At 42.7% G+C, this 13,616-nt stretch overlaps 1 protein-coding gene across 1 annotated transcript in view; it reads right to left on the minus strand.

Moving 5' to 3' along the window:
* Positions 1–2,587: 2,587 nt before the first annotated feature.
* Positions 2,588–13,616, minus strand: part of SYCP2L (synaptonemal complex protein 2 like) — a 62,800-nt gene continuing 51,771 nt past the window's right edge. Inside the window, exons 26-31 of the mRNA XM_023757415.1 lie at positions 10,342–10,443; positions 8,738–8,844; positions 7,766–7,857; positions 5,351–5,450; positions 5,191–5,249; positions 2,588–2,621 (exon numbers count right to left, since the gene is read on the minus strand). Of these exons, the coding sequence (XP_023613183.1) occupies positions 2,597–2,621; positions 5,191–5,249; positions 5,351–5,450; positions 7,766–7,857; positions 8,738–8,844; positions 10,342–10,443 (485 nt within the window). The 3' untranslated portion in view covers positions 2,588–2,596. The remainder of the gene's footprint in view (positions 2,622–5,190; positions 5,250–5,350; positions 5,451–7,765; positions 7,858–8,737; positions 8,845–10,341; positions 10,444–13,616) is intronic.

The raw sequence follows: 13,616 nt of genomic DNA on the forward strand, positions 1-13,616 counted from the left end.
TTTTTTTTATTTTATTCTGGGCCAGCTTTAGCTCTGGCTCTAGCTCTGAGAGCAGGTATCTGGTTTGTTTCGGTTCTATAATCGAAACAATGTATAACTTCAGCTCTGAGATCCCGGCCCTATATTTGTTAGAATGTTTCAAACTGCCAGCTCAGAGGCCGGCAGCGCAGGCAGGGAACGTTGCAGTCTGCAGTCCCTGGAGCAAGCAAGCCTCATGTTTGCTTCCAGCTGCCTAGCTGCCGGCCGCCATCTTGGCTGACAGTTAATTTGCATAAGGATATGCTGATTAGCCAATGGGAAGGGTAGCGGTCGTACGCCAATTACCATCTTTCTCTTTTATTAGTGTAGATATATCAGGCAGTGTTTGAAGGGTATAGTACTTTGAGGAGCTGTGAAGGTATGATTGGTTGCTTGAACAGTAAATTGTCGTAGACTGTTCTGCCTTTTGAGTTCTTGTGCCAATGTTTTAAGGCAGTTTTATGTAGTTCTTCACTTTCAGCTGCCTCCTTTTTTACCCCTAAATTCAGAGTTTCCATCTCTGGCAGCATTCTTTTTCTTTTAAATATCCATTCACCCAGGCAGTCTGCTTTTTGGTTGGGATACAGATGTGGTCCAGCCTCTATTCTCATGTAGTGAATCTTACATTCAGGTGGATAAATTGAACCAGAGAATATAACGTACTCAATAGATAAAGTGATGCCTGAAGACCTCACAGAGGAGTAAAACTGGTCTGACTCAACCCCAGAAGCCCATGACTATAAGAGGCTGAATATATCTTAGTGTCCCCTGCCCTTGGGTCAAAGCACTCCCTACCCCAGAAGAAAGTCTTAAGACCATTTCCTATAATGAATTCACCAGTACCAATCAACCTGAACAGCACTAAAGTTATTCTTCTTTAAACAAACAGTAGAACTCCTCTGTGCTGCAATCTGGATTCATACATGTTTGTAGGGTAGTTCTTTATCAACTTTATTTCCTCTATGAATATTTGCCTATTATTCCATGTATTCAGGAGTCTATTTCGTTAAATTATATTTTCCTGGAAAGCTGTCCATTATTCCAGGTTCTCATCAAAACTTGGATTGCATAGACATCTGAAAGTTAAAATGTTAACAAATTAACTCTAGTTTCTGCTCCACCCACTGATTCCTCCCACCCCAAATCTTCCCTATCGGTCTAACTGGCACCACCACCCATCCAACTGTTAAAAGACAAAAAACTAGGAGTCATCCTTATTTCTGCTTCCTTTGCCTATTCCTTCCATCTGTCAGTAATTTATTAATTCTAGCTCCAAAATGGATCTGGAATCTCCATTTTTGTCCACCTCCAACGCCTTCCTCTTCTATTCTTCCCCTCACCTTCTATTCTTTACTTCCCCAATCAATTCTCAACACAGTAGCTAGAATGTTTTTCTTAAAATATAAATCCGCCCTAACTGGTTTGGCTCAGTGGATAGAGCGTCGGCCTGCGGACTCAAGGGTCCCAGGTTCGATTCCGGTCAAGGGCATGTACCTTGGTTGCAGGCACATCCCCAGTAGGGAGTGTGCAGGAGGGAGCTGATCGATGTTTCTAACTCTCTATCCCTCTCCCTTCCTCTCTGTAAAAAATCAATAAAATATATCTTTAAAAAATATATATATCTAAATCAGATTATATTACCCTCACCCTCAATGCCTTTGCTCAAAACCCATCCAAATTTTCCTTCACCCTTAGTGAAGGAAAAAAATTCAAACTCCTCAACAAGGGCAATGAGGCCTTACCTCATTGAGAGTCGACCATGTTCCCAACTTCATTTCAAATAACTGTCCCTATACCACTGTGAGCCAAGAACTTGAGTTCCTCAAAGATGTCAAGTTCGTCCCCACCCAAATTGGTTGCTGTAAACTGTTCCCAAGTCTATTCACCTTAAATGTCACTTCCTTAGAGAAACCACTGATGAGCATCCTATCTGAAATTGATACTTTACACCAGTGGTCGGCAAACTCATTAGTCAACAGAGCCAAATATCAACAGGACAACGATTGAAATTTCTTTTGAGAGCCAAATTTTTTAAACTTAGACTATATAGGTAGGTACACTGTTATTAACTTAATTAGGGTACTCCTAAGGCTTAGGAAGAGCCACACTCAAGGGGTCAAAGAGCCGCATGTGGCTCGCGAGCTGCAGTTTGCCGACCACGGCTTTACACTATTACTCTCTGCCAAAACACTTTGTTAATATCCCTCAAAGCATTTAGTAAACTTGCAATTAGTTTTGTTTATTTGTCTTTTTTTTCTGTATTCCTTCAGGGAATTTATTTTCAATGGAGGTGGGAGAATGTCTGTGTGATAACCATTGTATTTCCACATTTTGCATAGTGCTTGGCAGCAGAGCAAGCACTCAATTGTAAATGTTTAGTGAATGAATGACCCAGATCCAAGGGATAATAGCTAAATGGGAGATACTGTGAAAGAGGAGAACGCTCAGTGAAGAGCTGTAATATGGACAACATATCTTTTAGTGCTTGCTTCTCCCACTCCAGTACACATCATCTGAACAAAGCCAGTCTTGTACCTACCCCAGGAATGCCAATAATAAAACTGGACTTTGGCTTTCTTCAGGAAGGCTGAATTGCATTAAGCCTGGAAGAAATTAGTCCATCTCATTATATTCACATTAGGCAATTAAAAATAGGAATATACATATTATCTTACCTAATAATAGACAAACATGTAAATTAACTGTCCCTCTGCTACACTCACCAGCCAATCAGGAGAGTATGCAAATTAACCCAACAAAGATGGCGGTTAATTTGCATATGTAGGGGCGAAGCGGCAGAGCGAAGACTGAAGGCTCCATCTGGAGCCACAAAGAGGAGCGAAGGCCTGGGTGCCAGGTGCCAGAGGAAAACCGGTGCTGGCAGCCAGGGGAAGGGAAGGCCTATTGCACGAATCTCTTCGTGCAATGGGCCTCTAGTGTATATACATAAACAGAGTTATTTCATAGATTGTTATCTATGTGAGCTGAGAGAGTCAATGGCCAATCTAGGATACTGACATAAGAAATTAATATTTTACTTGATTCTATTTTATGCATCATCTGCCAATACCACTAGCCCACACATATGCAGAGGTATTTCATGACCACAACTCAAATCACTGAATCCCAATCTCTTTGTAGCCCTGTGCTAGGGGCTGAAATAATCTGGTCTGAGAAATGTCCTCATCTCCCTAGAAAATTACATAAGGCCAACACTAATGTGCCAACATGACAAAGGGATGACACTGGATACTGACCAGATCCAGATACTGGATATCAACCCAGCTAATTAACTTCTCTAAAGCTTGTGGCACTGCAAGCGCTTAGCCTAGAGCCTGGGCCCAGTCAGCATTCAGCATGAGCTAAGAGCATCACCATCCTCTCTCATATGTAAGCCACAGGGTGGTTTCCTTGGGTGTTTGGAAGAAAGGAAAGCAAGTGCAAAACCCAGAGGGATGTATATTGAAGCAGTCTGTTCTTTGAGGTATTATAAATTCACACAGGGGCCTATTAACAAGCAAGATGAATGTAAATAGTAATTAGTATCCTACAATGTAATCTGTGTGAACTAGAGAGACAGTGATCTAAAATCTGGGCTTCAGTCAAAATAAGTGACTTCTCCAGGTTTCAGAAGACTAGGGGGTATATTTTTCTCTAATGCTTATTATAGTGTTGCTTTATAACAGCATTTCTCAAAGTGTGAATCTTTGGAACTCTAAAGGGACCCACCTCCTTTCCTTGGGGATCTCTAAGGAAACTAAGCTTCCAAAGGTTCTGTGAGGTCAAAATGTATTTTGGCAAATGGTAATAATAATAAGACATTATTTGCTTTTTTTATTCTTACTCGCTCATGAATATACAGTTGAATTTTATAGAGGCTGCAGGATGTGATATCACAACAGATTGAATTCAGAAGCAGACATGAGAATGCATCTGTCTTCTATTAGGCCAGACATTAAAGAAATTTGCAAAAACATAAAAAAGTGCTACTCTTCTCACATTTCCTGCTTTCAAAAATCTGCTTATTTTTCATAAAAATCTGTTACTTACATAAATATGTACAGATTTATTTGTTATTTTTAATATATGTTTTTTAAATCCAAGTGTCAACTTTTTAAAAATATATTTGATTGATTTCAGAGAGAAAGGGAGAGGGAGAGAGAGATAGAAACATCAATGATGAGGGAGAATCATTGATTGGCTGCCTCCTGAAGCTGGGAAGGACTGAACATCCCCACCCTAATTCAGACCTTTGGGTGCTGCCCCATGACCTCCACCAAAGCCCGTGTAAGGAGCTAAGTCCTTAAGGACTAAAGTTCTCTGGAAAAAAAAATACAATGGAAATTATCTTTAAAAAAACTTTTCAGTTTAAGAGTTCGAAACCTGGGGCACTCAGTAAAGAGGTTCTAAAAGCATATCCCCTTTGAGAACACATGGAGGGCGATGTGCGTGTGCAAGAATTTTGAAAATCCATGGTCTGTACTGTCATTATTATTGTGCTAAATGGAGTAACGGAGGAGGAATAACTCAGATTTCTAAAGTGTTGTTTGAAATATATGGTGCAAGCAGAATACTGTCCATCCTAAAACCACCTGAGTTAGATTTCTGTGACAGAGCTGGTTCTCAACTGGCAGATACAGCTTTAGCCACTGCAAGTTTACACAGGGATCCCTTCTGAGTGTTCAAGCGGAAGGAAACACTAGACTTCCTCCCAGGCAGAAGCACTGCCCCTCCCTACACGCAGCGGGAGGGGACTGCAGAGGGACTGAAGCAGCAGCCACAGAACGTGAGGAGGATAAAGCCACTTGTTGTCTTATATGTGTGTGCTCTTGATCGAATCGATTGTACCAGGAACACAATTCGTATACAATTGAAAATCAACTGCTTACTCACAAATCTAAATATTTTGCTCAAAATCTACTCACTTTCATTTTTTTAAATAAATCAACTTGGATCAAAAGCACTGCAATTCGGATGACCCTGTTTCAGCTTTTCAAAATTTACACTTCTCGGTGGACGTCCAAAGCCACACTCTGCTCAGAGCGCCACAGAAGTGGCTGGTTTAACAAGCAGCAGCTACGGAGCTCCTGTGTCAAGTTTTACCAACATCAACCCCCACTACCTCACACTTCAACTAAGATACTTCTAGAAAGAATATTTTTAAAAAAATACCTCAGCATTTGCAGATCGCAGAATGATTTCAGATCAGCAGCCTGTTTCCCCCAAAACTCCTACAATTGAACAAAAGTTGCCTTTAAGCAGTAAGCTGTTATTCCACCCTGGAACAGATTCTCGTAAGTCACAGAGAACATTGTAAACACAAAGAACTTACCAGAACATCCTTCTCAAGGTGTTTCAGAGCCTGCATATCCTTCTCAAGGCTGGTCAGCTCTCGAAGAACAATATTGTTAAACTGCTCTAGTTTATTCAGCCTGATAAAGGTAAAAGGAACAGATCGCACTGGACTGCTTGGCTGTGGCAAAGACCCACTTAATCCTCTTCCTGCAGGGATATGTCACCTTCTTCTCCAGACATTCATTTTAAGAATACATGTCTCTCTTCCCTCCCCTCACTGCCTGCCCATCCTCACCCCAAAACGTACTATGCGAACTTTGATTTAGCCTTTCAACAAAAGCCGGAGGAAGCTGGTATTTCAAATCATACTTTGCAGAGCAAAGGAGAGAGGACTCAGGGAATGGGGGCCGACGCCAGGCCTGGGCCAGCAGCAGCCACGGTCCCACTAACCACGGCTCCCGAGCTTCCTACCTCCCCTTGCTCCCCTTTTTCTTGCGTAAGCGGGCTCTGAAAACTGAAATTGGCTAACTTTTTTTTCCATTTCTACGTTTTCATTTTGAAATTTCTAACAGTCACTATTCTGTGTCTAACCACCATATAAACTGCTTATTTGTTCACTTGCTTCTTGTCTTCTCCGTTAGGCAGGAGGCTCTGCGAAGGCAAGCCGCCCTAAAGTTTGCTCCCCTGCACTCCTGCATGGATCGCAGAACCGGCACCCAGCGAGCGCCACTGTGTGCATTTGCTGAACAAAACGATGAGTAAAGCCCTGACTGGGTGGCTCAGTTGGTTGGGCATCATCCTATGCACCAAAAAGGTCCCCGATTCTATTCCCCCTCAGGGCACGTTCCCAGCTTGCAGGGCTCTATCCCCAGCAGGGGGCGTGTAGGAGGCAGCTGACCCATGTTCTGCTCTCACTTGGCTGTTTCTCTTTCTCTCTCCCTCTCCCTTCCTTTCTCTCTAAAAATCAATAAAACTATTTTTTTTAAAAAATGAATACATGCATGCCCCTTAAAAGATGATGGAAGTTCCACAAGTCCAAAGTCCCTCATGGGCTTGTTTTGAGACTCAAATGACAGTACATGCAATGTATAAATGTTTGAAAAAAATTATAAATTTCTATTCATGTTATATATTCTGCCTTAAGAAACTTTCTACGTCGGTTAAGTAAATCGGCCTGCCAGCATTTCCTTCCCCACCTTCCCTTACAGGCCATTCTCTCCAACAGGAACCATCTCTATACTCACCTTCCCTGTTCCATTCATATCTGTTTCCAAAACCTCACTCCAGAAGCACTTCCACTGTAATCACTCTGGATCAACTCCAGTCACTACAGAAACCCATCTCCCCGTTCGCACTTCTTGTCCTTCACATCTGTCTGAAATCTCAGCTCCTTTTTACTTCTTGCTACATGGTGACAAGGGTCTGTGTGTGCATGAGTGTGTAGTATTTTTTTATTGTTGCAAAATATACATAACATAAAATTGACCCTTTTGATCATTTTAAGTGTACAATTCAGTAGTGGTAGGACATTCACAATGTTGTGTGACCACCACCACTCTCCATTTCCAGAATTTTTCCATCATCCCAAATAGAAACTCTTTATTGACTAAACAATAACTACCCATTTCCCACTCCCCCAACCGCTGGTAACCTCTATTCCACTTTATGTCTCTATGAATTTGCCTATTCTAGGTACTTCATATAAGTGGAGTCATATAATTGTCCTTTTATATATTTCACTTAAAATAATGTCCTCAAGATTCATCTATGTTGTAGCTTATATTAGAATTCCATTCCTTTTAAGTTGAATATCCCACTGTATGTCCATACCACATATCATTTATCCCGCATTTTTACATGCTTGCCCTGTCTTCACAGTTGGATTATGAACTTTTTAAGAATACAGGCAGTCCTCGGGTTACGTCAGACTCGACGTACATCGTTTCGTGGTTATGTCGCCATCTTCCATTTATTTATTAAAAAAAAGTTTCATCATTTCAACGTATGTACATATGTGCTTTATGTTTTTTATTATTTATTTACCACAAGGTCAGGAATTGTTATCTTTCTTTTACATTTTTTTTTACTGTTTCACTTCATTACTGCTGTATGTGCTCCATGTGAGTGACGTAGGTGCTTATGTAGGTGGGTTCCGACTTACGGCGAAAATCACATTATGTTGCGCCGTAGTAGGAACTGATCTCCGACGTAACCCAAGGACCTACTGTAGTCTTTTAGAACCATATAATGGTAAGCCATAAAGAGGCTTAAGAAGGGCCTTCAGTTCAGCCCCTCATCTTATGAAGAACCAGACACCTGGAAGGGTTAAGCAATATATCAAACCTCACATCTTCCTGAGCTCCAACTCCTCACGACCCAGCACAGTGGTCATGAGACAAACATTTGTGAGCAATCACACTTTTATAAACTTGTTTTGAAAGCCAATACTTACCTACAGTGATGTATCTGGTTCAAAAGTTTTATTAGGCAGCTCGGTGCTTGCTTTGCATATTCTGAATAAAGTGCACTCCTTCTGTACCTAAGCTAAACCATAATAACAATACAAGATCACATTTGGGTCAACCATAACCACACAAATGAAAGGCAGGCTTTGTATTAAAAAGATTTTGACAGCACACAACATTCATAGCAAACATTACTGCTAACGAACAGTGAAAAGGTGCAATGCTACACACCTCCCATGTACTACCTCAGGGCCAGTACCAATACAGAACAATAAGCTAAAATAGAAAAACTTGCATTCATACTATTGCAACACATATTGAATATCATGTACAACTTTCCATTATAAATTAGCTTATAGAGTATTGTAGAAAATAAGACTTTGGAGATCTTCCAACTTAGTTAAATGAATGTGTATTAGTGTAAGACAGTTCTCTCAAATGTGCTATTAAATAACTCTAGGGATATACAAAAATAGGACAAAAAAGAGGAGACTGAAATGGTTCCAAAGTTCATCTGGCAGGTACAGTTTTGGGACAGCCTACAGGTGCAGTGTCAGGTAAGCCAGCACTCTGCTGGGCACCCTCCCACAGCCTAACTCCAACTTTGTCCCAGACACCTCTCCTAGCCACATGCCTTCTTCTCCCAAATCCTCCTTGTCCATCATTGTGACAAAATCATTGCCTCCTGCTAGTTCAGTTGTCTGAGAATGCCTTCAGTGACACCTAACCATGAGTCCAATTTGCACATAGTCCTTCTGGTCCCATGGCAGCAAATGAACATGAAGTAGCTCTCTGATAAACACAAACCACAATTCACCAAGACTCTGAAGTCAGGGGCCACAGCTAAGACAGACTCAGGAATACTTGCACACATGAAAGATAATGGTATTAATAAATAATATGAACCTGTTACTTTAAACTCATAACAAGCTAGCTTTTCATTGTCAGTGGACCATTACCTCACATTGTCTTTCCAGTTCTCTAGTGAAGTTCTCAAAGGTTGTGATAACAGCAGAACTATTCAAGTTCTCCGGCACAACGGCCAGGGGTGGAGTAGAAATGTTTTCTGAACAATAAAAACAGAACATTAAGTAAAATTAACAAAGTGCGAAGTAGATGTGCTTAGTCCATCAGCTGCCGGGAGGATGGAGTGAGACAGAAGCACACATCCAATCCACGAAGCCCTTGGGTGCCTGGCTTGACTGCAGCGGGCTGGCTCTGGCTGATGCCGACAAGGCCAACTCAAGCCAAGAGTCCCCACGGCAGGCGCTTCATGCTGCTTCTTACCAAACCTCCTTCTCCAGCAAGTGTCCGCTCCATCCAAACTTTCCCAGCACTTTACATCAGTGCGACCGATATGATGTCTAAGAAGCAGGCTGAGGTGCAGTAGGTTTTAAGGAGGATGTGATGGGTAGGGCATTTCTATGAGGGAAACACTGGCATAACAACTCCGGATGCCAGACGTTTCCTGAGAGCACATGAGGGGTCTGGCATCATTCACAGTGGTCGGCAAACTGCAGCTCGGCAAACTGCGGCTCGCGAGCCACATGCGGCTCTTTGGCCCCTTGAGTGTGGCTCTTCCACAAAATACCACGTGCGGGCGCGCACGTATAGTGCGATTGAAACTTCGTGGCCCATGCGCAGAAGTCGGTATTTTATGGAAGAGCCACACTCAAGGGGCCAAAGAGCTGCATGTGGCTCACGAGCCGCAGTTTGCCGACCACTGTTCTAAGAGATTTGCATGTGTCAACTCCTTTAATCCTCATAAAAACAGAGAGAGCATGCCCTAACCGGTTTGGCTCAGTGGATAGAGCGTCAGCCTGCGGACTGAAAGGTCCCAGGTTCGATTCCGGCCAAGGGCATGTACCTGGGTTGCGGGCACATCCCCAGTAGGAGATGTGCAGGAGGCAGCTGATCGATGTTTCTCTCCCATCGATGTTTCTAACTCTCTATCCCTCTCCCTTCCTCTCTGTAAAAAATCAATAAATATATTTAAAAAACAAACAAACAAACAAACAAAAAAAAAAACAGAGAGAGCAGATAACTTGTGCAAGCTCACACCAACTGCTTCAGGACTGGAAGCCGGGCTGCCTGGCCCTTCACCACCCTCCAGTACCCTGGGCTTCCAAACCTGCCTTCTTGGAGACTTGTGTTTCAAAATATAGTGGCGCCACTCATCCAGAAGGCCATCCCCCAAAATGCAGACATTTCAGATCCCCCTCCTTCACTGGTATAGAGTGAATGTATCCACCACAGAAATTTAGTTAATAACTATCAACTAAAGCAGAGACCTATACGTTCAGGAATGCCCAGGCCCTGAAAATTGCCATAAAGACGAGTTAAGAGGCAGAAATCTAAAGGCTAGGGAGGAGATGTGCTGGCTTTTATCTGTAATTTGTGCAGCAATTTATGTGTCTCTGAAAGGACAGAACGCTTAGTTTTTAGGGCTCTGCAGCTGCTATGATCTTCAAACTGTAACCCCCTGGTAATTCATGTTGGTACATTCAGTGCTTACACTTTCTCACAGTCTTGCTTGACTGGCTGGCTAGATGCATAATGTTACCTGCCAAGTCTGCTGCTTCTGTCACGGAGGAAAGGGAGCCTGGAGCACCATCCTCTTCCACTTTTGACTGTTTCCACTTAGCAGAACTACCATCCGACATGTCTAAAGGCAAGCACAGCACATTAATAACCACACACACATTATTTTTATCCCAAGTTTAGTTAGTCCTCTTTTCGACAGTTAATATCTAACCTTGACGAGCAGTAAGTGAAAGTTCTTCCCTGTTACTAATTACTTACCATTTGGCACATTCAACAAGTATCAAAGCACTAAGTCTACTGATGCCTAAAAAGGACACATGGGAACAGGCCTCCCTTTGATGAGCTCTGAACCATTAGGAATAAGTACTGACTGACTCAAACAAAAAGCAGTAATCATTGGCATCAAAAATACTGCTCCCCTCCATGTCCTGCAAAACAAACAAACAAAACAAAAGAACAACTACAACAACAAACACTTCACAGGCTCAAGGCTAAATGGCAAGGTAGCAAGGTTTCCAGGCAAATGGGCTTTGGAAGCTCTTCTATCACCCTGCGGAATGCGCCACCTGCTGGTAACACTGGAGCTTTAGGGTTGTACTGAGGGCTACCTTATAAATGAGGTCATTTTGGCTCCTCACCAGCTTGAGACTTTGAGAGCCTCAGCTTATGAGACTTAAATATAGATTCTCTTTTTAATTAGGCATTTAGTAAATATTTTTTATTCTAATATTCATTTTCGCCCCATCCATGCCTTCCTGATCTTATCAGAGGCACCACCATTGTCAAGAGTACACTAGGATTCAGCCTGACTCCTGCTTCTCTTTACTGTCTGCTTCTCTTCCATCATCAGGGTCTGAGGTCCTGCCTGTAGAATGAATCCATATCTCTTTCTACATTCCCACAGCGTGACCCTGGAGGATCTCATCAATCCCATAACGTCATCATCTCCCAAATACCTTTCTTGTCTGAGCTCTCTTAAGCAGCAAACTTGTGTTTCCAATTGCCCACTCAACAGCTCCGCCTTGAACCCACTCCTTCCTATCCCTCCTCGCCCTAACCACTTTCTTCTCCACCATATACTTAGCCACTACACACACACTTACCTGCAAAGTCATCTGCTTTCCCCCTTGTCCTCACATATCCAGCTTAATCACTATTGGTTTTCCCTCTGAAAGTTCTAGAATCTAATTTAATTAATTTGCTTAATAAATAATTGAATGTTACTATGTGCAAAGAGTTGTACAGTGTGGTAGGAAGACAGTAGAGAAGCAAAGAGGCAAGTTTCTCTTTCTCCACTCTGCTCCTCTACCCTGGTCGCCTTGCGGTTCCTCAGAACCCCAGACACATTCTCACCTAAAGACCTTGGCACTTATTCCTCTAACTTGAGTCCTTCCCCCCACATATCTGCACTGAGGTTTCCTCTGGCCATTCAACCTAAAATTTCAATACCACCCCCAACTTCTAAACCTCTTTCCCAATTAATTTTTCTTAGCCTTTATCACAATATAATATACTACATGTTTTACTTTTCTTATGTATTATGTCTCCCCAACTAGAAGGTAAGCTCCAATGAGGTCAGGCATTATTTCTGTTTTGTTCTCTAGAATATCTAACATGTAGAAAAGTGTCTCACACATAGCAGACACTCAGTAGACATTCAGAGAGTAAAGGAATGATTGAATGCTGCAGAATATCCAAGCCACTATGAAATAAGATCTTGAATAAGAAATGACATCTTGCCTTCTGGTCAAGATGGTGATGTAGGTTAACATGGTACTCACATCCTCCCACACCACATCAAAATTACAACTAAACTACAAAATCATCATTCAAAACACGCTGAAAACAGACTGAATGGAAGTCCTACAACTAGGGAATTAAACAAAAAGCCACATAGAGATTGGTAGGAGGGGCAAAGACGTAGAATGGGCTGGTCCTAAACCCACTTGTGTTGGATAAAAATCGGGAGGGGTATCTTGGCTGTGGATGACCACCCTGAGGAGCAAGGGTCCCAACCCCACACAAAGCCTCCCAGGTCAGGGTTCCAGTACCAGAAAGAGTTCTCATAACTTCTGGCTGTAAAAAACAGCAGGGATTAAGGCTGAGTGAGATGGAGGCTGCTGGAGTCCCAGGCAGCACCTCTTACAGGGCCCACCCATGGACTTACTCAGACTTACGCCCTCTGAGCTCCAATGCTGGGGTGGCAGCTTTCTCCCAGACAGAAGTGCTGGCAGAGGCCACTGTTCCTTTGGTGAGCCCTCCTCCCACAGAGCCACCAGGTGGGTGCTATAGCTGAGACTCCATCAAACTGGCTACACTGTTTGTCCCACCCTAGTGATTCTCTGAGGTTACACACCACCCAACTTTCAGGCCCACTCAGGCTGTTTCCAGTGGCTTTTCCAACCTTGGTTCAAAGCTTGGTCTTGCCTGGGCATCTCCAAGCCCAGCACAAGTAGCAGCCATCTACAGATTGCTTTCTAGCTCATGCCAGGTGGCCCCAGGCAGAACAGAGGCAGTGACTGAGCTTGGCTTATACTTCCTGAAAAACCCCTGAGCCAGTACACCTAGTAGACAGCCTCAGACCATGTTGAAGCATCACCACCCAATCACCCCCATAAGTGATTCAGTCAAGGGGTAGACTCAGTGGAACCAGAGCCCCACTAAAGTAATGGTTCTACTATGTTGGGTGGGGCCCTGCACAGCTTATCCTCCATGGTGGTCTATGATCACAGCTAGTCCTTGTAGCTGATTGGCCTGGGGGTAAGTACCTCCCATTGATGTCCCATATAAAAGAAGCTAAAAGAGTTCATGACCACCAAACCAGTATTACAAGAAAGGTTTAAAGGGTCTTACAGTGGTTCTCAACCTTCCTAATGCTGAGACCCTTTAATACAGTTCCTCATGTTGTGGTGACCCCAACCATAAAATTATTTTCGTTGCTACTTCATAACTGTAATTTTGCTACTGTTATGAATCGTAATGTAAATATCTGATATGCAGGATGTATTTTCAGGGGTTGCGGCCCACAGGTTGAGAACTAGGAGAAGGAGGAGGAGAAGGAGAAAAATTTTGAACAATAAAATGGAAATAAATGCATATCTATCACTGATTGCATGTAAAAATAAATAAAAAAATGAACAAGCAGAACAGAAACCGACTCATAAAAACAGAGAACATTATGACGGTTGCCAGGTGGGAGGGGGATAGGGAGGTGGTTAAAAAAGGTGAAGGAATTAAGAAGTGCAAATTGGTTGTTACAGAATAGTCACAGGAGGTAAAGTACAGCATAAGGAA

Source organism: Myotis lucifugus, unplaced genomic scaffold (assembly GCF_000147115.1).
Source record: "Myotis lucifugus unplaced genomic scaffold, Myoluc2.0 scaffold_107, whole genome shotgun sequence".
Lineage (NCBI taxonomy): Eukaryota > Metazoa > Chordata > Mammalia > Chiroptera > Vespertilionidae > Myotis > Myotis lucifugus.